Source organism: Dromiciops gliroides, chromosome 5 (assembly GCF_019393635.1).
Source record: "Dromiciops gliroides isolate mDroGli1 chromosome 5, mDroGli1.pri, whole genome shotgun sequence".
In the NCBI taxonomy this organism is placed as follows: domain Eukaryota; kingdom Metazoa; phylum Chordata; class Mammalia; order Microbiotheria; family Microbiotheriidae; genus Dromiciops; species Dromiciops gliroides.
The window spans coordinates 123,833,198-123,859,748 of NC_057865.1; the positions used below are offsets into that span (position 1 = coordinate 123,833,198).

The following is a 26,551-nucleotide window of genomic DNA, read 5'->3' on the forward strand; positions in this document are numbered from 1 at the left end:
TCCTACTTAGAACTCTGAGCAGTGCAGCAGTCAATAACAGTTCCAGAGAACTCATGATGACCTACGGACAGAGAGCTTATGGACTGGGAATGCAGATGGAGAATTTTTTTTAACATGGCCAAAGCACAATTTTTTTGTTTTTGGTTTTTTTGCTTGACTATACGTGTTTGTAATAAGGTTTTTGGTTTTTTCTCAATGGAGGTTGAAGGTGGGTGAGAGTGAAGATCGTATTTCCTCTTAAGGCACTTTGAAAATAAGACAGAATTTTTCTCTAGGCTATTGGTAGGCTGTTGTTTGGAATCTAATGACTTTAATTTCTTTTTTTTTCCCAGACTATGTCTTCAGCGGTGGTACAGTTATATGCAGCAGATCGGAATGGCATGTGGTCCAAAAAATGCTGTGGCGTAGCATGTCTTGTTAAGGACAATCCACAAAGATCTTATTTTATCAGAGTATTTGATATCAAGGTGAGCTTTCTTTTACTTTTATTTTGGGGTTGTTGGAGTTTGATCTGATTATGATCTAATACTTATAGTTTGTTAGATTAGTCTTTTAACATTATAATCACTGTGTCACTGAAGAGGTTTCTTTAGTCAAATGAGAAATATGATTGTTTTATTTGGCCATTGAATTAGTGGCTATAACTAAACTGAGTACTTAGCATATCAAGGCACTGGTAGCCCCTGTAAACAGATAGTGGCTGCCCCACATTATTTCCCTGCTTTGTGCATGTAATAATTCTCTGTTGTCACCAAGCTGGCTTTCTTTTACTTGAAGATTTACTACCTAGCAAGTTAGTCCATTCTACTTTTGGACCCTCATTGCTAAGAAGTTCCTCCTTCTGTTGAGATGAAATCTTTCTTCCTTATATTTTGTACTTGCTGCTTCCACAGAATTTTTTATGACTAAAGCTAGGATTCCATGAGTGATGGGAAATCCCAGTGAGGTACTTCCTCTCTCAATGCATGTTATCAATATCTTCTTTGTAATTTATAATCTTAGAGAGTTGCCTATTTAAACTCAGAGGCAGGTCTTGAGCTAAGGACACATCTTCCTGTCTCCAAGGTGAATTATTTATCTACTATACTATTTATTTACCCTTCAGAACTTTAAAGAAAGCAGTCATAGCCCCAACAAGTCTCTCACCAAAATGCCGTACTTGATCCTGTATTATATCTGTACTTGGTTCAGTCATATATGAATTATAGTATGGTTTCTAGTCATCCTGAATATTCTGTGAGTACTATAATTTGTCAGTGTCCTATATCCTAAAAATGTGGTGTTCAAATATCCCAAGATATTGCATTCACTTTTTAAAAAAACTACTATAGGATTAAAATTGATAGGTTTTGTGCATTTTGCCCAGAAAGGCCTTTCATCTGTCTCCATCCTTGCACACAGTGCCTAACATTAGTGCACCTAAAAATGTTTTTTTTTGTGTGTGTGTTTTTATAATTCTTTTATTGTATTAAATCTACCCTATGTTTTCCAGGTCTCTCAGTTTTGAGATTCTATAATTTGGAAATTACAAATAGGCCCAACTGTTGTGTACAATTTATGGCAGAGCACATTACATCTTTCTTATCCCACTTGCCCTGACTTCTTAGGGTCTTTATTTACCATTTGATTTCCATTTCCCTTCCCTTCTACCCACTTGTGAATCAACTGTCTTAAAGGCAGCAGTGGTTGTTTGACTCATTTCTCTCTGGCATCTCTCATCAGCTGCATCCCTAGCTATCACCAGTCATCTTAACTTATGTCCTGCCACTGGACTTCAATAACTGAAGTTGAGAGTGAGACTGATGACTGAGCAGCTCTGCCTCACTTAAATCCAGTTCACAAGGAAGTCAAAATATCACCTTCATGATGTCATTAGTTCTCTTTGAGACGAAGGATGAACAGCATTTTGCCCATCTTATACATTTGCATCCCACTTCTTTGAACCCAGTTACAGAAATTTTTATGTTCTTATTGAATCAACATGTTTTCTTAAAAGTCAGTAAACATTTATTAAGCACCTACTATGTGCCAGATACTGTGCTAAGTGCTAGAGTTACAAAGAAAGGAGCTCATGGTCTCATGGGGGAGAAAACATGCATATAACTATGTACAAACAAGCTGTATAAAATGGAAATAATCAACAGAAGCAAAGCACTAGAATTAAGGGGAATTGAGAAAGGTGTCATGTCTATTTCATCTGGCACTTGAAGGAAGTCAGGGAAGCCGGGAGTTAGAGATGAGAAAGGAGAAGGGGACAGCCAGAGAAAATGCCCAGAGCTGGGCATGAGCGTTGTATTGGAGGGATAGCAAGGGGGCCAGTGAAGGGGGTACTCATAGCAGCTCTTGTTCAGTAGCAAAGAACTGGGAACCAAGGGAAGTGCCTGAACAAGTAACCCAGCATAAGTGTGTGCTATAAGAAATGGAGGGAGGGGTTTTAGAGAAACTTGGCAAGACTCATATGAATTGATTTCTAAGGTAAAGTATAGGAAGTTTGGAAAAGGGGGGACAGGAGGACGGGCTATGAAGGGCTTTGAATGCCAGACAAAAGATTTTATGTTTGCTGTTCAAGGTGATAGGAAGTGGTGGGGGACGGGATTGGCATGGAGTGACATGATCAGAGTTGCACTTTAAGAAGATCACTTTAGGGGGTGCAGTGAATAAAGCACCGGCTCTGAATTCAGGAGGATCTGAGTTCAAATCTGGCCTCAGACACTTGAGACTTGCTAGCTGTGTTGTAACCCTCATTGCCTGCCTCTCTCCCCCCCCCCCCCTCCACCCCCCAATCACTTTGACAGCTGAATGGAGAATGAACTAGAGTGAGGAGAAATTCAAATCAGTGAGACCAGCCAGCAGGATATTGTTGCAGTAGTCTAGTCCTGCGGTGATAAGAGCCTATGCAAAAACTCTGGTATTGTCAGAGGAGAAAATGAGACATGCTAAAGGTGTTAAAAAGTTAAAATGGACTGCCCTTGGCAATGGATTATATATGGAGGGAAAGAGAGTGAAAAGTTGAGGATGACACCAAGGCTAGGAGCCTGGGGACTGGGATGATGCTGATGACACCCTCAGCGAGTTAAGAAGGAGGAAGGATTTTGGTGAAAAGTTAATGAGTTCAGTTTTGGATGTATTGAGTTTAAAATGTCTATTTGGACATTGAGTTTGAAATGCCTACTAGTTATTTGGAGATGGAAGAGTGGAGGTGAGCAGAGAAATAAAGGCTGCATAAGTGCATTGGAGAATCATAAGTATAGAGATGATCATTAAATCCATGGGAGATGATGAGATCAGCAAGTGAAATAGTATAAAGGGAAAAGAGAAGAGAACCTGTGATTGTGACTCGATGTGCTATAGACACAGATCCATTAAAGGAGACTGAGGAGTGGTCAGAGAAGGAAGAGAAAGTAATGCCACAGAAACCTAGAGAAAAGAGATCATCAAGGAGAAGATGATAAACATTGCCAAAGGCTACAAAAAGGTCAAAAAGAACAAGAATTGATAAAAGGCCATTAGATTTGTCAATTAAGAGATCATTAATAACTTTGGAGAGAGCAGTTTGGGTTGGAAGACAGCCTGTAGAGAGTTAAGAAAAAAAAGAGGAGAGGAAGCAGAGGCACCTATTGTAGATAGCCTTCTCAATGATTTTCGTCATGAAAGGGAAGAAAGCTTTGGAATGATAGCTATCAGATTTGGTTGGATCTAGTGAGGGATTTTTGAGAATAAGAGAGGCAGGAAGGAAGCAGCCAGCAGACAGGGAGAGATTAAAGGTAAGTGAGAGTAGGGATGATGGAGGGGAGGATGTTTGCTAGAAAAAATGGACTGAAATTGAATCACTTGTGCATATAGAGGGAGAAGGGCCTCTTCTAATGTGTAGTTGTGTGTGTGTGCATATATACACACATAATTATATCGATTTTTCATGCTTAGGAAACAACCAGCCAATTCAAATGATTTAGCTAAATTTGTTTTGTTATATAAAAATGCGCTGTTTACTGTTATTTTTATTAGATAAGTAATCTACTTTGCCTTAAGTCCTCAAGGTAATATTTCTGGTAACACTCATTTGTAACTTTTTTTCCCCCTTAGGATGGGAAACTAATGTGGGAACAGGAGCTGTACAATAACTTTGTATATAATGGTCCTAGAGGATATTTTCATACCTTTGCTGGTGATGTAAGTCATTGTTACCTTAATATGCTTGATTTAGACAGACATATTTTAAATCCCACTGTTTATGGTTATGTTCATGAAATTACTATGTTTCTAGATTTTTCATTTCTGGATTTTATGAAATATATAGAATGTTTTTCTGTTTTTAGTTCTAGAGTCTTTAACATGATTTTATTAAATACAAGTTGATAGTTAAAAAAATAAAAACATAAGCCAACATCATTGGAAAATAGCATTCTTTATTTCCCAGATAATCCATTTTAAAGTAGCATTCTTTATGGTCTTTAGATGGCATAAGAAACATTAAAAGTAAACATCACTTTGATATAATTTTCTTAAGTTTGGAGAAATATTTCTTTTTTTCTTTTTTTTTTTTCAGTTTTTATGATGTGTGAATTAAAATTCTAATTTAGGGGGCAGCTAGGTAGCACCATGGATAAATCACTGGCCCTGGATTCAGGAGGACTTGAGTTCAAATCCAGCCTCAGACACTTGACACTTACTAGCTGTGTGACCCTGGGCAAGTCACGTAACCCTCATTGCCACAAAAAATAAAATAAAATAAAAATTCTAATTTAGATCCCATTTGTAGTTCTTACAAAAAATGAAAATGCAGTCGGTCCTCAACTTTTGCAGGGATGACATCTAGAAAATGGTGCAAAAGTCAAACCCACAAATTTTGATGCATTGAACTGGTGGGAATTAGGAACCAACCAAAACCTGTAATCTTTTACTAAAGATTGCTGAAAATGCATTTTTATACTTAAAATTCTTTATAATAAAGCATCGTTTCTGATAATATGTAATTTTCCTAACATGGTAACCATGAAATAGCCCATAAAATACAGGACACAAAATAAAATTGGTAACTTGCAAACTATTTTTTTCTCACTAGTAATTCCCTAGTATTCTCTGACCTTTTGTGCTAATAGCTCAATTGGAAAAAAAAAACAAAAACATTGATTTCGGACAGTATTCACTTTTCCAAACACATGAAACCTACAGTATCATAAATACTGTAGAGCAAATAAAATTCTTAAAACTAAACCATTTTTTAGGGGGCAACTAGGTGGTGCAGTGGATAAAGCAGCAGCCCTGGATTCAGGAGGACCTGGGTTCAAATGTGGCCTCAGACACTTGACACGTACTAGCTGTGTGACCCTGGGCAAGTCACTTAACCCTCATTGCCCTGCAAAAAAACCAGACCAAACCAAAACACACAAAAAAAAACCCTAAACCATTTTTTAACCTGAAACTTCTTTTCCCCTCTGTCAGATGGCAGTGTGAGTATCTTATACTGTATTCTATACTGCTGTAAACTTATCTACCTTGGTTGCTCTCTGAAAACCAAGGGAGAGGTTGGTCAGAATTTAGTCACTACTCTTGTAAGATGCCAAGACTAGTAGTGTCTCAACATCACCTCCAAATTTTTGTCTTTCATGGCTGGTGGGTGGCATTAGACCAGCTTGAAATAATTCACTGTCAGCTTCCTGTATCATTTGAGATTCTTAAGGGTCTCAGAGTATAGGAGCATAGCAGACGCGAGTTGACATTTAGCTTTGAGGCTACCATTCATGATGGGATTGGCAGCCTTGATGTCTCTAGCCAGATGATTGATTAGGCTAACAGTGGCAGCAGACAGTCTTGCAAGAAGTTCATCTGACATCTTTATTTTCTTATTAAACTGCATCACTAACTTGGCACACTTGGGCTTAGAGCCCAAAGGACTTGCACTATGCTTTGGGGGACATCATTGCAACACAAAACTTGTGTTTTAAAGGCAAGTAATGAAAATATGGAACAAGTACAAGGGGAGCTCTTGGCAGTGGTTGGGTAAACAAGACCAGTGAAACTCCTAGAGGGATACCAGCCTCTTCGCAGACTTCTGAGTATCACATCTCTCATATTTTTCTCTACTTCATGTAGCCATGAATGTGCATGGTTGCTGATGTGAAAGGGAAAATGAGGTCACTGATAAAATCACAGGAATGCTTGAAGTTGCAAAAGTTAAATGTGCAATTGTTGAGAATTAACTGTATAAGATAATACATTAACTCCAAGTATATATTTTCAGTTGAAAGGCCAGAGTTATGTTCAGTACTCATCCTTTACCCTAGTTAAGACACAGTAATTTTATTTTATACATTACCATTCCTTCATGTACCTTTTGGGCTTGTTGCTTTTTTTTGGCCTATCTTAAGGCTTATCTAGTAATAATTTTTTTCCTCTGAATTTTAATTTCTCAACCAAAATATTTCAGACATGTCAAGTTGGTCTTAATTTTGCCAGTGAAGAAGAAGCAAAAAAATTCCGAAAAACAGTTACAGACCTTTTGGGGCGGCGACAAAGAAAATCTGGTAAGTATCCTTTGCCAAAAAATAAAGGAGATGAAGAAAATGTGGGCATCCATTTTCCCAAGAGTAAGATTTATGCAAGGGTCAGTCCAGCAAATCTTCCATATGGGTGTAGTTAATCAAATCCATATGCATGGTACTGCTTCTGTTACTGTGGGTGGTAAAAGAGAACAAATCCCTGTCCTCATAATGTACAAAAGATGGTTAGCAATACTGTTCAGGTGATTAGGGTTACAAATTTGGAAAGTGTCCACATAAAGGTGATTGTTGAAGTTCTGATAGTGGGTGAAATTCCTAAGAGAAATAGTGTTCAAAAAAAAAAAGATTGATAATAGAGGTCTGGGAAATGAACTCTCAAATTTAGAAGATGGAAGAAGAGGAGCCAGGAATTGACAGAGGAGAACTTGTCATAGAAATAGGAGTAGAATCTCAGTGTCAGGGAAGCCAAGGGAGGGCTGAATTTTAAGGAAATGGTGGTTGACAGTTATACAGCAAAGAAATTAAGAATCGTAAAGCCTGGGAAAAGATAACAAATAGGAAGCAATTAGGGAAAAGAACAAAGCTACATGAAAATATCTAGATTATATTGAATGGATTAAAAGTGCTATAGCAGGGGCAGCTAGGTGGCGCAGTGGATAGAGCACCGGCCCTGAAGTCAGGAGTACCTGAGTTCAAATCTGGCCTCAGACACTTAACACACACTTACTAGCTGTGTGACCTTGGGCAAGTCACTTAACCCCAATTGCCTCACTTAAAAAAAAAAAAGTGCTATAGCACTTCTGAATGAGGGAGAACTCTATTTGGCTATCATAGTTAGAAAGGCCTCATGAAGGAGACAGACCTTGAACCAGTCCATGAAGGATTTGATGAGGTAAAGAAGTAGAAATAGGTCTTTATCTGTTGGAGGAGCAGTATCATAGAATCTAAAATTTCAGAGATAGAAACCTTTGTGGTTGAACTAGATGAACACTAACGTCATCCCTTCTCGATTGGGGATTCTGTTTCTTAACTATGGGACAGTGAGTGAGAGGACCCTATTTAAGTGGAATGTTAGATTTGTTTTAAAGAATGATGTGATATAGATTGAATATGTGGACCAGCGAAGAGAGGCCTCATTATGTACTGGATTTGGAGTAAATAAATTTTATTTAAATCCTATATCTTCTACTTAATAGCTGTGTGACTGTAGACAAGTCGTCTAATGTCTCTAAACCTCCGTTTTTTCATCTGTAAGATGGGGAATAATATTTGCATAACTTGTTATTATAAGGGACATTGTAAACAATGTAAAGCACCAAGGAATTTGAGCAACAGCTACTGTCTTTTTTCTTTTCTTTTCTTTTTTCTTTTCTTTTCTTTTCTTTTCTTTTCTTTTCTTTTCTTTTCTTTTCTTTTCTTTTCTTTTCTTTTCTTTTCTTTTCTTTTCTTTTCTTTTCTTTTCTTTTCTTTTCTTTTTTTTGTGGGGCAATGGGCGTTAAGTGACTTGCCCAGGGTCACACAGCTAGTAAGTGTCAAGTGTCTGAGACCGGATTTGAACTCAGGTCCTCTTGAATCCAGGGCCAGTGCTTTATCCACTGCGCCACCTAGCTGTCCCAGCTGTCATCATTTTTAAAGAGTAGTTGCAGGGAATCACCATTAAGGAATGGATAAATATAAGATATGTTTCAAAGGAAGAAATTAGGACTTGGGATGAATGAGTTAAAGATTACTTTGAAAGTTTTGTCCTTTTATTAGTGGAAAAGACTGCTAGATAGGTATCTTTCCCTTTAATATATAGCAAGCACAAACCACCAATGTAGTTAGACCACTAATTTGATGTCTGTAATATTAAAAGAACCAAGTAGTATTTTAACCACAAGTATTGAGTCACGACTTTAGCACTGCAGTCATTACATTTTGCCAGCATCCCTTCTTCTGTCCTCTGAGGACGAAAAAATTCTACCACATTTTTACAGTACATCTCCTTTTAACTGCCAGATGGACTACAAGTGTCTCATTTTGTTCCAGTATCAAACATAATCTACCCAAGAACTGGGTACCAGTGGTCTCTGATTTAAAACAAGGACAAACATACTTCATGCAGGAAGCTTGGATCCCTCATGTTTAATTGTGACACAACACACTAGTTAATTCTTTGAGGCATATTGTTGGATACTGTTTTTCACTCACTGTACCCCATTTTCTACTGTTCATTTTAGTGCACATTATCTCATTTAACCATCGTAGCATCTCTGTGAGGAAAGTAAGACAGGTGCTAGCCGCATTTTATAGATGGGGCCTTAAAGTGACTTGCCCATGGTCACTTGACTAATAGTGAAATCAGAATAAGACACCAATCTCCTCATTTCTTGTCTGTGCTACCACGGTGGTGCCTCAGGCCAGTTCTTGGGTAGATTATGTTTGATACTGGAACAAAATGAGACACTTGTAGCCCATCTGGCAGTTAAAAGGAGATGTACTTTGCTGTAGGAGAAGGATATTCAACAAGGATAGTCCTTGAGGACACCTTGAGTTAGAGCAAAGCTGTCTTGTTCAAGTTACCCATCATGACACCTCCCCACCCCCACCCCCACCCCCACCCCACCCCCCACCAGCCAGGCATCAGAATGCTCCTGGCACTGCTTGTTACAACAGAAATTGATGTCAGCAGCCTGAGCCAACCAAGATTTGAGGGTGGTCTCAAGACCTTTTTAGGAAAAATTAGTCTAATTTGCCCAAGGATATTGCTTCTACCAAAATATTTTTCCAAATATAAACCATGTGTAGAAGTATTCTTCATAGAAATAGTCCTCACTTTTTTCCCTCTTATGATAATTTCTTTAGTTTGAATTCTTAAAGATAAGGCCAGATTATTTTTTAATTTATTTTTCTTCATATAAAGTTCATTATCTTATACACACATGCAAATGTAGTAAAACGTTTCATATCATGTTTTCATTCAGCAATTAATTTTGCGTGAAGAGCTACACCAAATTATGTGGGCAGTATTAGGAACAATGAGATAACAGATCCTTTTTAAACAATTTCAATCCAATAGAGAGATATCATATACATACAACAATATTGCATCGTTAGGATGTGTTGAATACCTTAAGTAGGGCCTCAGACACGTGTTAGCCATGTGACCCTGGGCACGTCACTTAACCCTGTATGCTTCAGTTGCACATCTGTAAAATTTGCTAGAGAAAGGTGTCATAAAGAGTTGTACATGACTGGATCGAACAGCAACAAATGTCTTAAGTGTCGTGGATGTTCAGAGTTTGGAGACAGCACTCTGGGTTGAGATGATCATTGAAAACTTCATAGAAGATACAGTGAGCCAGGCCTTCAAGAATTGATATTGTAAAGCCATTAGGAAAATTCCACTATACTAGAATTTATGGTGTTTGGGGGCATAGTGGGAGATAATGTTAGCAAAGGACCAGATTTTTAAGAGCCATGAATAGTAAAGCCAAGCAATTTAGATTTTCTTCAGTGTGTGATAGGGTACTTATTTTCTTGTGTAAGTAAATGATAAGATCAAAAGCATGCTTTTAATTTACTCATGAATCCATATGAAGAATAAAAGGTAGTAGAAGGAGGTAGGAATTTGGGAGACTATAATATCAATCTCAGAGAGAGGTAATAAAATCTTTGACTTGGACTATGACTATAGAAATAGAAATAAATACCTAAGCTTGTTCCCTGGTTGTGGGCAATGAAGAAGAGAGGGAGAGGTCCAGAATGACTGAAAGAATGTTGCTTCAGTAGAAATAAAAAAGACAGGAGGCACAGGTGGATTAGGATAATGTGCTACAAATTTGGTTTTTGTCACCAGGAACCTGTGATATCAGCAAGATTATGATTATATATGGGAAAAGGCATACATAGATTTAGAGTCAGAGGAACTAGATGTGATTCCTCCATTACCTTGTCAAAATTGCATAACTTCCTTAGAGTTAAGTTACCTGTTTTGTGATAAGGTAGTTGAATTAGAGATAATATCTTAAGGGTTCTGCTAACATTAAATCCTGTGATCCTAGGTACTTGATATGCACTGTTATTTATAGGGACTTATTTTGAATGAATTCAGTAAATTATCCTTCTAAACCACCAGGTGGAATAATACATTTATATTTCTCAATGCTGGGATTAAATTTTAACAATTACCCAGTGTAATTAGTTACCCACTAATTAGTTTGTAATCTTTTAGTTATCAATAAGTGTATTAGAATAATTCTGTGAGGTATATTTGCATGTTTAATTTTCGTGTCAAATTATATAGTGTGTGTACCATGACTGGTATTCTATAAATTGTGAAATTTATTAATCCCAGGTAACTGTATATTGAAACTTACTTTAATAAAACTTGAGATTTAAAAAAAAAAAAACCTAAACTTAAAAATTGATATATCAGCAATCAACATACAAAAACCCTGACTTTTATCACAGTTTGATAGTATGGTTGAATGTACAAAAATTAGATTTACTTAAGAGTTTGTAGAAACAGGGACAGCACAGTGGATAAAGCACCAGCCCTGGATTCAGGAGGACCTGAGTTCAAATCCAGCCTCAGACACTTGACACTTACTAGCTGTGTGACCCTGGGCAAGTCACTTAACCCTCATTGCCCTGCAAAAAACAAAACAAACAAACAAACCAAAAAAAAGAGTTTGTAGAAACATGACTTGCTTAAAGCAGTATACATCTGTAGAGTTCTGGCTTAGAATCACAAAGACAAATCATTATTAATAATAACCATATTGCTTATTCAAATGATCCTTTGGGGCTTGGTCTTTGCTGATATTTCCTTTTTATGTACAATTCTATCAGTTAACGGGAGCAGAAAACCCTAAGGACATGTTATCAAATAAAACCTTAAATATTTGCCAGAGTTTGGGGTAGAATTTTAGATATTTTCACTTTATAAAATATTCTTTTAATCTCTTTTTTTTTCCAAAACAGAGAAAAGACGAGACCCACCAAATGGTAAGTATTTTTCATTATTATTCCCAAAATAGGCTCTGAACATTTGTCTTTCTAATAATTATTGTAGAATTATGTACCATGTTATAACAAAACTCAAACTTGTGAGCACCACTTTTTTTAATGCATATAAAATACTTTGTAAACTTTAAAGTGCTACATCAATATGTGCTAATATTTTTGCTGTGTTCATTATTTCAGTTTACAAAAATTAAGTGCCCGAGGGCAGGTACCAACTTGGTGTTGACAGTGCAAAGTCAGAATGATGCAGTTTTTTGCCTTGATAGGATCCATACAAGTTTCGCCAGGTAGAGACCACCAGATTCACCAACTAATTAAGTATCTGGTGTGAGGGCCAAAATTTGATATATGGAGAATTAATTGGGTGACTCGCCAAAATATTGGGGTTCCAGAAATATGAGGGACCTTTAGGTTCAGCCTCCCCTCTGAACAGCCCATATTTCTCCCAGGCCAATAAGAAAGGAGCCTTACAGCTTTAATTCACAGAAGGATCAGATTTTATTACTTGGGTATTAATTAAACAACAAAGGTGAAACTAATAAAAATCAAAGGTAAGGAAATAGGAAAAAGAAATACAGATAAATACTCTTAACTCTAAACTTAGCCTATGCAATCCCCAGATCATTTCCAGTTAAGCTAATTCAAAGGAATTTAGGGTTTTCTGTGTTCACTCACCAAAACCTGGAAAGTCTATAGTTGCTCGCGCCACCAGAAGGGCAGGAAGCCAGAGAGAGAGAGAGAGAGCTTGCGTTCTGGAAGAGCCTCTGCCTCCCTTCAGGGAGCGTTCAATCTTCCTCCCCCAAAAGGGGAGGTCCTTCAAAAACTGCCTATGGAGAGTTCTCCTTCTAACCTCAGTAGCATATGTAACTTCAGGGTGGGCCAGGTGTGGCCCCTCCCAAATGGGTCAGCTAAAACTCCAATAATTTTTACCACACTGGGCTAAGCAACTGTGAGAAACTTGGGGAACTCTGGGGTTGCATACCTTGGTGATTATAGAAGAGGAAGTATTGCCATTGATGGATATGAGGAAATTCACAGAAAAAGGATGAGTTTAGGGTAAAAGAGATGAGTTATTTTCAACATGTTTGAGATATCTATAGGATATCAAGTTTGAGCTCAGGAGAGAGACTGGAGAGGTTGGTGAGTCAATGGCATAAACTTATAGAAGGTAATGAACTCAAGTGACCAGTGTCAAATTTTTCTTGAATATAACTGTGGCATCCACAGAACTATGTATAAAGGCCTCCTTTTTTCTTTTCTGCAATAAGGTCAGCTCTTAACCTCTCTGATTAGTGAGAAGGATGGATGACCTAGCTTCTTAGTTTGGAAGCTGGTAATAAACATCTAGAGCTGTTGGATCAAGGCCTTTTCCCTGTCTTTTAAAAGAGTGGATTTTAGAAAAGCTACAGTTTATTTTAGTTTATTTATTTAGAGAAGTAGAGTTTATTTTCCTATGAAGATAATCTTTGACTTTCTATTTAAGGACATATACCTAAATAAAATTTATTAGACTACTAGAACTTCATTACCACTATTGTGAATGGGATAATAAAGTTGGATGGTAGAGAATCGAGAAGTTCTACAATCAACTCTTGATTGTTCTTGTTTTTACCCCATAAAAACAATTTATGCTCAATGTAATGAGCATGTTTCTTTCACCAGATTTATTCTTTACCTTTATTTTTTAAATGCTTTCAGTCTTACAGCACTCTGAAAGTTATAAATATTTATCCTTTTAAAGTTATTCCAGATGAGCTGTTGACCATATGAATTTAGCAGCATCAAATATGACTTTATCATATTGATTCTGAATATAATGCACACTACTCAAACTTAGAGTTTTCACTTGAATAATGTACGTTATATTTCATATATTAAGAATCAAAATGTTTATTGAGGTCCCTTACATGTACCTAGCAAATTAAGAATTAAAACAGAAAAATCTAGTTTGTGATCTCAAGAAGCTTATGTTTTGTTAAAGACATCTATAGTCAAGTTCTGGGGATACAAGTAATGTATGACCTTGAAAGAAATATGTGTGTGCACATGTATACATATACACACACACACACACACACATATATATATATACACACATACATGTACATATATATTTGTATATGTATGTACATATATATCTATTTGGTTTTTTCCTAAAGCTATAACAACTCATATTAGCATAGGGCTTCTGAGTGTTTTCAAACAGGGTCCTCCTGTAAAATGACTAAATAAAGTAATCATAGTCTAATGTACCCCAAAATACTTTGTGTTTGACTCTGAAATGCATTTTTGTTTGTGTGCATGCAATAAATTTACAATTATGTTGTATTACTTGGGCATATTAAGTTGGCTTGTATTCCTTAGATGTACAGTAGCATTGGGAGAAAATACCATGAGAATATGTTGGGAAATGAGAGGAAATTAACTCAGAATTATAAAATATTCAGATGTGCACAGTGTACTAACAACAAGTGACTAAGGAGTTGATAGTAGACATTTTGCAGCAGTTAATGCTTATTCCTCTTTTAAACATTTAACCCTATTGTCAGATAGAAGTATATGAATAGTAGATACCCATTCAGTGAGTAGGTGCAATTTGTGAAGTGTCTGTGTGCACTCAGTTTCACAAATGAGAATTTTCCTGAATAAGCAGCTAGTCATAAGTAAATAAATTGAACTTCCATAACTGCATAACTTTGCCATACTTAGTTTTAGAGTTTTCATGGCTATACCTCCTCCCCCTTTCTGTTTCTAACCGTTGTAATACTGCCACCTGGTGGAAAAAAGTTGCCTCCATAGTCCACACTAGGTGCTTTCCATAGCTCTAGATTTTGTTCATGAATTTTCCTTAGTAATCAAAATAAATCTCTTTTATAAGCTAAAGATGATATTAATCACACATTATACTTTAAAAAATAATTTAGGGTTTTACAAAAACTTTTCAATAAATTAACATACTGTATGATTCAGCATTGTTCTTGATTCTTAATTTTTCTTGCCTCAATTTTCCCCGGAGTCCTAGCTTGTGGTCCAAAGCCTTCTACATAAGTTTATCTTATCTTTCATTATTCAGTACCAGAGAATATTTGGGCGATCTTTTTCTCCTTGAAAATCCTCTGGCTTCTTCTAGGTCAGTTATAGAGAAGGCTATAAGGCATACTTTGGACCCACAGGATGGGCTAGAAAGGGTTTTGCTGCTCCCTCTGACCTTGCTGTATCCTGAGCTGTTTAGGATATCTCTCCAATTTCCTTGTGATTTTTTTTTCCCCTAGGTAAAAAGAGAAGTAACTTTGCTACATTATGCTTTTCAGAGAAAAAAGTTTTAGTAGTACCATTCTTTTGCTCTTTGTTTCCTAAGCAAAAATTATTAACTAAAGTATCTTCATTTAAGCATGATACTTCTCTTTACCAAATTCCTAATAACAGGGCAGCTAAGTGATGCAGTAGATAGAGTGCCAGGGCTGGAGTCAGGAAGACTCATCTTCTTATAATCAAATCAGGCCTCAGACACTTACTAGCTGTGTGACCCTGGGCAAGTCACTTAATCCCCTCATCTGTAAAATGAGTTGGAGAAGGAAATGACAAGCCATTCTGGTATCTTTACCAAAAAACCCCCAGATGGGTCACAAAGAGTCAGACATGATCATAGCAACTGAAAAACAACAATTGCTTTCAGTGAAAAGAAAAAAAAGTTTGCTTAGTCCTAAACTGATTCAATTCCATTGCATTCCAGAAATTTCCCATATCTCTTATGTAGAACATTGCTTTTGAATGGAGTTTTTTCAGCAAAATTTTTGAATATTTAAACTGGTTTCTTTTACTCTTTAAACTCTGAAGTGAAAATTGTTTCCAGCAAATCTAATCTAGTACTTCCATCACATAAATATGTTAAAAAAAATCACATACTGTCTTCTAATGTTTCTAATCACATATGACATAACACAAATGCCATCAAATTCCAGGATGTTACAGGATCTCCTCAGTGAGATTCACATTAACTTAAAAATTAATTGTCATGGGCAGCTAGGTGACACAGTGGATAAAGCACCAGTCCTGGATTCAGGAGGACCTGAGTTCAAATCCAGCCTCAGACACTTGACACTTACTAGCTATGTGACGCCCTGGGCAAGTCACTTAACCCTCATTGCTCCATCAAAAAAAAAAAAAGTTAATTGTCCTAACAATCCTTATGGGGGTGGGGATACAAACAAATGGATGAAAAAAAATGCTTACTTCTCAGATTCTGGCCTACATGGTTAGTATAGAGTTAGTATATAAGTATGTTTATCTAACACAGGAACTGCAAATAGACAGTTTGTTGAGTCCAAAAATGAATGAGAGGGTGGTGTGGACAACAATTTGGGAAATTGTTCAGCACTTTTTTTTTTAAGTCATAAAAGCATTTTATTATTTTCCAGTTACATGCAGAGATAGTTCTCAACATTTGTTTCTATAAGATTTCTAGTTCCAAATTTTTCTCCCTCCCCTTTTCCCAAGACAGCAAGCAATCTGATATAGGTTTTATATGTACAATCCCATTAAACATATTTCTGCATTAGTCATGCTGTGAAAGAAGAATTGGAACAAAAGGGAAAAAACTCAAAAAACAAAAAAATGTAGAAACAGTATGATTCAATCTGCATCCAGACTCCACAGTTCCCTTTTCTGGATGTGGAGAGCATTTTCCATCATGAGTCCTTTGGAATTAATTGTCTTGAATCATTGTACAGCTGAGAAGAGTTAAGTCTATCATAGTTGATCATCCCACAATGTTGTTGATACTGTGTACAATGTTCTTCTGGTTCTCATTTCACTCAGCATCAGTTCATGTAAGTCTTTCCGGGTTTTCCTGAAATTCGCCTGCTTATTGTTCTTACAGCACAGTAGTCTTTCATTACATTCATATACCACAACTTGTTCAGCCATTCCCCAATTGATGGGCATCCCCTCAATTTCCAATTTTTTGCCACCACAAAAAGAGCAAGTATAAATATTTTTGTACATGTGGGTCCTTTTCCCTTTTTTATGATCTCTTTGGGATAAAGATCTCAATAGTGGTATTGCTGGGTCAAAGTACAATTTTATAGCCCTTTGAGCATAGTTCCAAATTGCTCTCCAGAATGGTTGGATCAGTTCACAGCTTGGAAATTGTTTAGTACTCTTAAACATCCCAAGCTTTTCCCTGATAGACACACCCATCTTTTTTTTTTTAACATCACAGTGTTCCTGTTAATATTGTACTGTTGTGAATCCTGGAACAACACTCTCTCCAAGGGATCAGAATTGTGGATTAACCAAAGGGCAATGAGTAGATATATTGTGGCTATAAATAGATGCAGCTTGTTTTCTGTCTTGGCATATGCAGAAGAAGTGATAAGTATGATTAGTTAAAATGGCACAGTCGAGGTCTAGTATTTTATGTGAGGAGTAATAAGGAGGACATTGTTTCTATCATAGACATTCTATCATAAACTCTGTCATAGAGTCAGTAAAGGAGAGTTAAGTATATTAAAACCAGAAAGACTGGAAGGGGCAAGGTTATAAAAGGCTTTAAAAGCCAACCAGGCTTTTATATTTGATCCTGAAGATAATAGGGACTCACTAGAGTTTATTGAATAGGAGAATGACATAGTCAGACCTGCACTTTGGGAAGATTGTTTTGATAGCTTAATAGAGGATGAACTGGAGTAAAAAGAGGCTTTATTTAGAGAGACTAACCAGCAGGCTTATAAGAGAGAGATTATAACGGTAACATTGACTGAACTTGGCAACCAATTTGATATGGGGTTGGGGAAGGCATAGTGATGAGAGAGAGTGAGGAGTTGAGGATGATTCTTAAGATTTTAAACCGTAGGTGATTGGGAGGATTGTGGTACCTTCCATAGTAACAGGGAAGTTAAGAAGAGGAGGTTTTTAGGAGAAAAGATAATGAGCTTAGTTTTGTGTACATATTGAGTTTAAGAATGGGCATTTTGAGATGTGAGGCTGGAGGCCAAGAAAAAGGTTAGGGCTAGATAAATAGATTTGAGAATCATCTGCATAACGAGGATAGTTGATTCCATGGGAGTTGATGAAATAACCAAGAAGAGAACCTACAACAGAGCATTGAGGAATATGCATGATTATTGGTTGTGATCTAAGTGAAGATTCTGAGGAGAAGGTTGAGAGTGAGCAGTCTGATAAGAGGGGAACCACAAGAGATCAGTGTCATGACATCCTGGGTATTCACTAGCACTTCATGAGACCTAGGCCAAGGAGACCTATAGGAAGGCTTTCTGAAAACATGTTCACCTTCTGTGAAGGGTTTATGGGAGAATGTGGACAAGAATTGCACAGGTGTGGATTATCTGTGACATAAACAAGTAGAAGAAGAAAACCCAAATTGATGAGATTATGGATCCAGTAAGAGATTTCTTATACTTTTTCCTTACTGCTAGAGTCCCTTTATGTATTCTAAAGTAGTATAGTTGATTTCTGGTTTTGTAGTACATGTTATAGAAAGTTATATGTAAATCAAATTGGGGTGAGGGAGAGTGGGAATTTAGTTCATTTGAAATGTGTTAGAAGAACTTAATAGTTAAAGGAATGTTATTCCTTTTGTAAAACTAGTGGTTATTATCAAATCAGCCTTGGTATAAATTCTGATTTTCCTATCTCTGATTTGCTTAAATTCATGGACCTCTCTTATTTTCTAAATGGATTCCTATTAACCTGAAGTGGATAACATTATGGTCCTCAATTTATAACCTGGAAATATTTTGGAACTTCAGTAGATTTTTAATATTATTGGTATGGATACTCTCCATCAGTACACAATGTCACCTGTCCATAGCACACCTGGCACACAGTAAGCAATTAATAAATATTTTATGTATCAATATATTTATCTTTCTGTACATACATTTTTATCATTACATACCTGTTTACTTCTAACCCTTGTTCTTCCAAAGAACCCCATAGATCATCTAAGGTTCTAGAGGCTTTCCTCTAAATCTTTTTATGTTTTATGTATACTGGTGGAGCACTCAGACTGTCCATCTGTTAGTCTTTGCTAATGCCATATGGCCATCCCATCTCTTTTTCCTCAGTGATATACTGAGTGGTATCAGTACCACTTCTTGAACGTAGGTCATAGTTAGAATTGTATTACAGCTTACTTGTGTTTAACATGAGTCTCTCTCTCTCTCCATTGGCTGAGTTTACTTTGGTTTCAGTTGCTCAGCAGTTTTGATATTCCAGGGATTTGGGTTTATGTTGAAGAGAAAGGCCTTTGTACCAAGGAGCACCTTAGCATCATTAAAATCACTGTACAACATCTCAATTGTAATCTTCCCCATTGTCTTTAACTTATATATTTCTGAACCTAATATAGCAGGATTTGAGAGAGAGAGAGAGAAAACAGAGCACAGACAGACATTCAAATTCAGTAGACTACCCATCCAACTACATGTCATAATCTCAGTTTAGTTTTTTCCGTATGGATTTTTAAATTGGTCGTTTTTTTGAATGGTCATTGAGCTTATTGTAGAGGCCTTATAAACTGGGACTTTGTGCGCATAGCACATTATCATTTGCAAACTGAGAATTCTATAAAGGGGAGAAGGAAGTTAGAAAAATTAGAGGTACTATTCATATCCAGAAATAAAAGGAACATCTATAACTATTGACCTTTGTCCCTACTTTTTATATTTTTAAAAATCTTTGAAAATGATATGTTTATTGAGGTTATTTATATTTGATGAAAATAAGAGATGGAAAAGGTATGCTTTCATAAATGATTTTCTATAATAAATCATATTTATATGGTTATGTAATTGACTAAAAGGTTCAGAGAATAAATTATCTCACTTTGTTTATTGGCATATTGATTATCCCCCATAAATGGACTTAACTTTTTCCTTAGCTCTTAACTTTCCAGTCAGATCTATTGGAATATGTTATTTTGAAGAATTTTCTTAAAAACACGGAAATAGGGGGCGGCTAGGTGGCGCAGTGGCTAAAGCACCGGCCCTGGATTCAGGAATGCCTGAGTTCAAATCCGGCCTCAGACACTTGACACTTACTAGCTGTGTGACCCTGGGCAAGTCACTTAACCCCCATTGCCCTGCAAAAAAACAAAAACAAAACAAAAAAAGACACAGAAATAATGTTTGTCATATAGTTTTACATTTAGGACAGTAATTGGGGTTTACTTTTTCCCATAGGGAACTATATTTACTCCTTGCAGGTATCATCTTAATACATTATAGGGAGGGTATCTTGTGTGAAGAAAGTGTTTAAGGGGATACTGATGGAATCTGTCTTAAGTTCATTTTTTTAATTATATTTTTAAATGAGTAAAAATCTATTTTCCCCCATAGCCCTTCCTGCTAATTGAGAAAGAAAAGCAAAACTCCTGTCACAAACTTCAGTTAGAAACATGTATAATCAAGCAAAATGAATTTACTTGCCAAATCCAATAATTTATATCTCAGTGCACCCTTGAGTCCATAATCTCTCATCAGGAGGTACGAGGACCTTGTTTCATTAATGAATCTTATGGAATTATGTCATTACACTGAACAGAGTTCTAAGTCTTTCAAAGTTGTTTGTTTTTACAGTATCATTATTATATGAATTGTTCTCTTGATTCTGTTCATTTCACTCTGCATCAGATCATACAAGACTTATTCCCAGGCTCCTCTGAAACTGTCACCTTCATTTCTTACAGCACAATAGTATTCCATCATATTTCCGTAGCATACTTATTCAGCCACTCCCCAGTTGATGGCCAGCTGGCAGCCTATCAGCTTCTGGTTTCTCATTCTTTGCTACCACAAAAAGAACTGCTGTAAAAATTTTTGTATCTCCTTAGAAGTTATTTTGCTTGAGATTGATCCTTCATTGATCCTTGAGATACTCTCCCTCTTACTCTACTTCCCCCTTCCTTTTCACCTTTCCTATTTCCCTTTTGAGTGAAATATATATATTTTTGTACTCAAACTGTGTATGTATTCTTTCTTCCTTTGATCAGTTTAGATGAGAGTGAAGTTCACATGTGGCTCATTCTCCTCTCATCCCTTCCCGCTTGTTTTTATAGTCTTCTATTTGAGTACCCAATTATGGGAGATGGTTTTCTCTAGCCTTCCTTTCCCTTTTTGCTTCCTAGTATATTCCTTTTCCCTTCCTTTTCCATTCTTCTTTTGAGATTATAAAAACGTAAAACTACCCCTAAACTATCTGTCTTATAAGTTACTTCGTGATACCTGATGATGACAGGATTCTAAGGGACATATGTATCAACTCCCCATATTAGAATGCAAGCATTCTATCCTTTTTAAATCCCTTATGATTGTTTTCTCATGTTTACCTTTTCGTGTTTCTCTTGAATCTCGTATCTGTATAATATATCTGGCCTTGCGCCTTCTATCTACTGCTGGACAGAGAGAATCCAGTGGTTCTCCTTCTACCTGACTATTCCCTTGACTCTCTCCTTTGCTAGATCTCCTTCCAGATCACACCATTTAATCATAGGTGTCCCACAGGGTTCTGTCCTCCTCCCTCTTTTCTTTTCCCTCTGTACAACTTTATTTGTTGTTCTGATCAGCTCCTATATATGGATTTAATTAGCATCTCTATGCTGATGACTCTCCAATGAAACCTATCCTGCCCCTATTCTGCTGACCTCCAGTCTTGAATCTCCAATTGCCTTTCAGACATCTCTAACTAGATGTCCAGTAGACATCTTATACTCTACATGTCAAAAACAGAACTTACATTTTCTCCCCTATATTCCTCTCTTCTTCCTATTCTTCCCATTACCATATAGGGCAGCAGCATCCTCACAGTTCCTTAGGCTCACAACTTAGCTTTCCTGGATTCCTCATAATATTTCACCTTCCATATCCAATCTGGCGGCAAAACCTATCATTTTCACCTTTGCAACATCTCATATATATGTCCCCTTCTCTCCTCTAATCCTGCTACCACTCTGGTGCAGGCCCTTATCACTTCATGTTTGGATTATTATAATAGCCTGTTGGTGGGTCTCTACAAGCCATCCTCCTTCAACCATTAAAGTGACTTTCCCTAAAGCACAGGTGCAACCATGTCACCTCCCTACATAATACATTCTTTGAGCTCTCTGTTTTTTCCAGGATCAAATAAAAATGCTATTTGACACTCATAGCACTTCATAACCTCGCCCTCTCCTACCTTTCTAGTCTTTTTGCACCTTACTCTCCAATACGTACCTTTTGACCCAGCGACACTGCCTGCATTTTCCTCAAACAAGACACTCCATATCTCTGCTCTGGATGTTTTCTCTGGCTGTCCCCCATGCCTGGAACATTCTCCCTTCTTTCTGATTACTTAACTCCCTGGATTCCCTTAAGCTCCAACTAAAATCTCATTTTTACAGGAAACCTTCCTCAACCTATATGTTAATTCCTATTTACCTTATATATTGCTTGCTTTGTATATATTTGCTTGTCTGTTGTCTCCCCCGTTAGATTGTAAGCACCTTGAGAGCAGGGGCTGTCTTTTGCTTCTTTTCATATCTCCAGTGCTTAGCATGGTACCGGGCCTATAGTAGGTGCTTAATAAATGTTCATTGATTGGTTGATAGTTCTACACAGCTTTAGTGGTATTCCAGATAATGTATTCTTGGGTTGTAAGCCTATATATAACCTTTGCCTTCAGTAATATCATACTCCAAGCTCTCCACTCCTTGATTATGTAATGGCCACTAAATCTTGTGTGATTCTGAATGTTTTCCCTTGATACTTGAATTCTTTCTTTCTTACTGCTTGTAGTATTTTTCTTTGATGTGTAAACTCTAGATTTTGACTGGAATGTTCCTGGAAGTTTTATTTTGAGGTTTTTGGTTGGTTTGTTTGAAAAGATGTAACCAGTGGTTTTTCTCTTTTTCTTTTGTCCTCAGTTTCTCAGGGATCTGGGTGGTCTACTTTTGCAGTTTCTTAAAACATGATGTGTAGGTGGCTCTTTTTTCTGGCCATGGCTTTCAGGTAGTCCAATAATTCTTAAATTCATCTCACCTGGTTTTGTTTCTGGGTCAGTTGCTTGTGCTACAAAATTACTTTGATTTTCTTTTGCTTCTTCAATCTTTTAACTCTGTTTCCTAAGTTTCTGGATGTTTCGTGGTATCATTAACTTCTGTTTGCTTCATTCCCTTTCAGGGAGGTTGTATTTGGGGTATTCTTGTACAAAACTCTTAATTCCCTTTCCAATTTTTCCTTACATTGCTCTCATGTCTTTTGCATTTTCTTCCTCTGATAATTTGGAAATTACAAATATGCCTAAATTTTGTGTACATCTTATGTCAGAGCACTTTGTATCCTTCATATCTCACTTGCCCTGACTTCTTAGGGTCTTTATTCTCTATTTGACTTCTGTCTCTCCCTCCTCTTCCTCCTATTCTCCCTCCCCCCTCCCCCCCGCAACACACACACACACACACACACACACACACACACACACACACACACACACACACACATCTACTTTCCTGAAGGTCAGGTTGTTTGACTCATTCCTTTCTGGCATCTGTCACCCACTGTATCCTAGACATGACTGCTCAACTTGATTTATGTCATGCCATTTGACTTAGATGACTCTGGAGGAGAGAGTGAGGCTGACAACTTTGAGCGTTTCTGACTCACTTAAATCCAATTCATAATCAAGTCAAAACATCACCTTCATGATATCATTGGTCCTATCCTAGAATGAAGGACAAAGAACAAAAGCCCCTCCTTGCACTGGGATGCTCTAGGCAGCATGCTTCTGAACAGACTCCATTCCCCCTGGTCCACAGATCTCTCTGTTTCCTTTTGTCAAGCTGGGATTTTTATCTTGGACTTCCAGATCAGTGTTTAATCTGCTACATTTCCTCTTTGTGGAGGAATTGTATGGGATGGAGGAGTGTTCACTCTACTTTTTCCTGCTACTCTACTATATTGGCTCCACCTCTCCTTCATTAAGTTCCATTAAAAATATGAAACAAATAGTAAACAGTAATTAGTAGTGTCTTAGTGTAGGAATTGTCGGGCACAGATAATTTATACAGAAGTTTCTGAAGGGCTTACCTTTCAGTAAATATATTCTTTAGTAAAAATATTCACATTACAAAAATGCAATATCATAAATCTGGAAAAAATCATCAAGTCAGTTTGGTGGGGAGGAAAGAATTTGATGACAAGTACCACACAAGGAACATAGTTAAGGAGCTCATTTTAATAAGACACCTTAGGAATTAGACTTTAGGAAATAAGAGTCTGATTAAAGCACCTGATTTTTTAAAAAATTAAATGAGATAATAGCACTACATTTTTTAAATCACATTTTATTATTTGTTTTTAAGCATTCTTTTCTTTTTAAATTGAGTTCCAAATCCTCCCCTACCCACAGAGAAGGCAAGCAATATCATATCAATTATACCTGTGAAATCATGCAAAACATATTTCCATATTGGCTATATAGTGCCCCCCCCAAAAAAAGTCAGAGTTCATCAGTTTCCTCTCTGGAGGTGCATAACAATTTTTTATCATGAGGCCTTTGGAAGTGTCTTGGATCATCATATTGATCAGAATAGCCAAGTCTTTCACAGTTGGTCATCGTTACAATGATCTGCTGGTTCTTCTCACTTCACTTTGCTTTGGGTCATAGGTTTTTCTGAAACCATCCTCTTTCTAATTTCCCACAGCACCATAGTATCCCATCACAATCATATACCACAACTTTTTCAGCCATTTCCCCCATTGATGAACACCCCGATTTCCAATTCTTTGCCAGCACAAAGAGTTACTATAAATATTTTTGTATATATAGGTCCTTTTTCTTTGATCCCTTTGGGATACTGACCTAGTAGTGGCATATTGCTTGGGTCAAAGGGTCTATGCACAGTTTTATAGTTCATTGGGCATAGTTCCTAATTGTTCTCTAGAATGGTTGGAACAGTTCACTACTCCACCAGCAGTTTACTAGTATATGTATTTTCTCTTATCTCCAGCATTTGTCATTTCTGATAGTTATTCGGTGGTACCTCAGAGTTGTTTTCATTTGAGTTTCTCTAATCAGTAGTGATTTAGAGCATTTTTTCATGACTATAAATAGGTTTGAAGTCTTCTGAGAATGGCCTGTTTATATCCTTTGACCATTTATCACTTGGGGAATGGCTCTTATTTTTATAAATTTGGCTCAGTTCTATACTCAGCATATATTTGAGAAATAAGGCCTTTATCAGAGAAATGCTATAAAATTTTTTGATTGGCTATGGTGCCTTTTACAAAATATAATTTCTCTGATTATCTTTGTCTGAGATCATGACCACTACCCCTGCTTTTTTTTTTTTTTTACTTCAGCTGAAGCATATTAGATTCTCTATCCCTTTATTTTAACTCTCTCTCTTTCTGTTCTAAGTGTATCTCTGTAAACAACATATTGTTGGATTCTGGTTTCTAATCCATTCTGTCTGCATCTTTTTTATAGTTGAGCTCATCCCCTTCACATTTATAATTATGATTCCCAATTCTGCATTTCCTTCCTTCCCATTATCTTCTGCTTCTTCCTTTTTATGCTGTCCCTCCTCAAAAAATCTGATTTTGCTTGTAATCACTGCTTCCCTTAATCTGCCCTTTCATTTATCATCTCCCCTCCCCTTTATCCTTGTTCCCTTCTTCTCTGATTTTTCCTGTTAGGTATTGTGTGACATTTCTCTACACAACTAAGTTACATTTCTATACACAATTCCCTCTTTGAACTGCTTCTGATGAGGCTGAGGTTCAAGTATTGCCTACTAAACTCCCCCCACCTCCTCCATTATAAAAGTTCTTCCTTGTGTTCCTTCTATATGAGATTTCCCCCGTTCTACCTTTCCTTTCCCCCTTCCCCCAGTGTGTCCCTCTTTCTCACCCCATCATTTTATTTGGAGAATGTTCCTATATAATTGACTTACACCCATGCCATCTGTCTATGTAAACACCTTTTAACTACCTTAAAAATGATAAAGTCCTTAGGAGTTACATATGTAATCTTCCTGTATAGGAGTATAAAGTTTTAACTTTATTGAGTCCCTTATGATTTCTCTTTCATGTTTACCTTTTTATTCTCAAGTCTTGGGTTTGAATGTCAAATTCTCTATTCAGCTCTGGTCTTTTAATTAGGAATGCTTAATAGTCCTCTGTTTCATTAATTTTCAGTTTATTACCCCTTAAGGATTACATTCACTTTTCCTGGGTAGGTTATTCTTTGTTGTAATATTAACTCCTTAACCTTCCATTATATCATATTCCAAGTAGAAGCCACTGAATCTTGTATGATCCTAAATGTGGCTCCATGATATTTGAATTATTTCTCACTGCTTGAAGTATTTTCTCTTTAATCTGGGAGTTCTGGAATTTAGCTATAATACTACTGGGAGTTTTCATTTTGGGATTTCTTTCAGGAGGTGATTAGTGGATTCTTTCCATTTCTATTTTAACCTCTAAGTCTAAAATATGAAGGCAGTTTTCTTGAAATTTGATACCTAGGTTCTTTTGATCATGGCTTTCAGGTAGCCCAATAATCCTTAAATTAGCTTTCCTCAATCTGTTTTCCAGGTCAGTTGTTTTTCCATTGAGATATTTCACATATTCTTCAACTTGTTTTCTATTCTTTTGACTTTTTAAAAATTGTTTCTTGATGTCTCATGGAGTCATTTTCTACTTGCTTAATTCTGATTTTTAAGGAATTGTTTTCTTCAGGGAATTTTTGTCCTTTTTCCTCCCTTTTGGCCAATTCAGCTTTTTAAGTAGTTCTCTTCAGTGAATTTTTGTGTCTCTTTTATCATTAGGCCAATAATGATGTTTTAAGGTGTTGTTTTCTTCACGTTTTGGGGTGTTTTGTTTTTTGCATCTCTATTACCAAACTGTTCTCTTTTCATAATTTTTCACATCATTCTCATTTCTTTTGCCAGTTATTCCTCTACCATGCTTATTTCTTTCTTTAAATCTTCAAGGAATTCTTGTTGGGCTTGGGTCCAGTTAGCTTTTTTTGCAGTTGTTTTCACA

At 36.7% G+C, this 26,551-nt stretch overlaps 1 protein-coding gene across 1 annotated transcript in view; it reads left to right on the forward strand.

Moving 5' to 3' along the window:
* The window catches only part of WASL (WASP like actin nucleation promoting factor), a 120,055-nt gene that overhangs the window by 51,335 nt on the left and 42,169 nt on the right, over window positions 1–26,551 (forward strand). Inside the window, 4 exon segments of the mRNA XM_043966282.1 lie at window positions 333–467; window positions 4,084–4,170; window positions 6,428–6,524; window positions 11,466–11,489. Coding sequence (XP_043822217.1) covers window positions 333–467; window positions 4,084–4,170; window positions 6,428–6,524; window positions 11,466–11,489 — 343 coding nt within the window.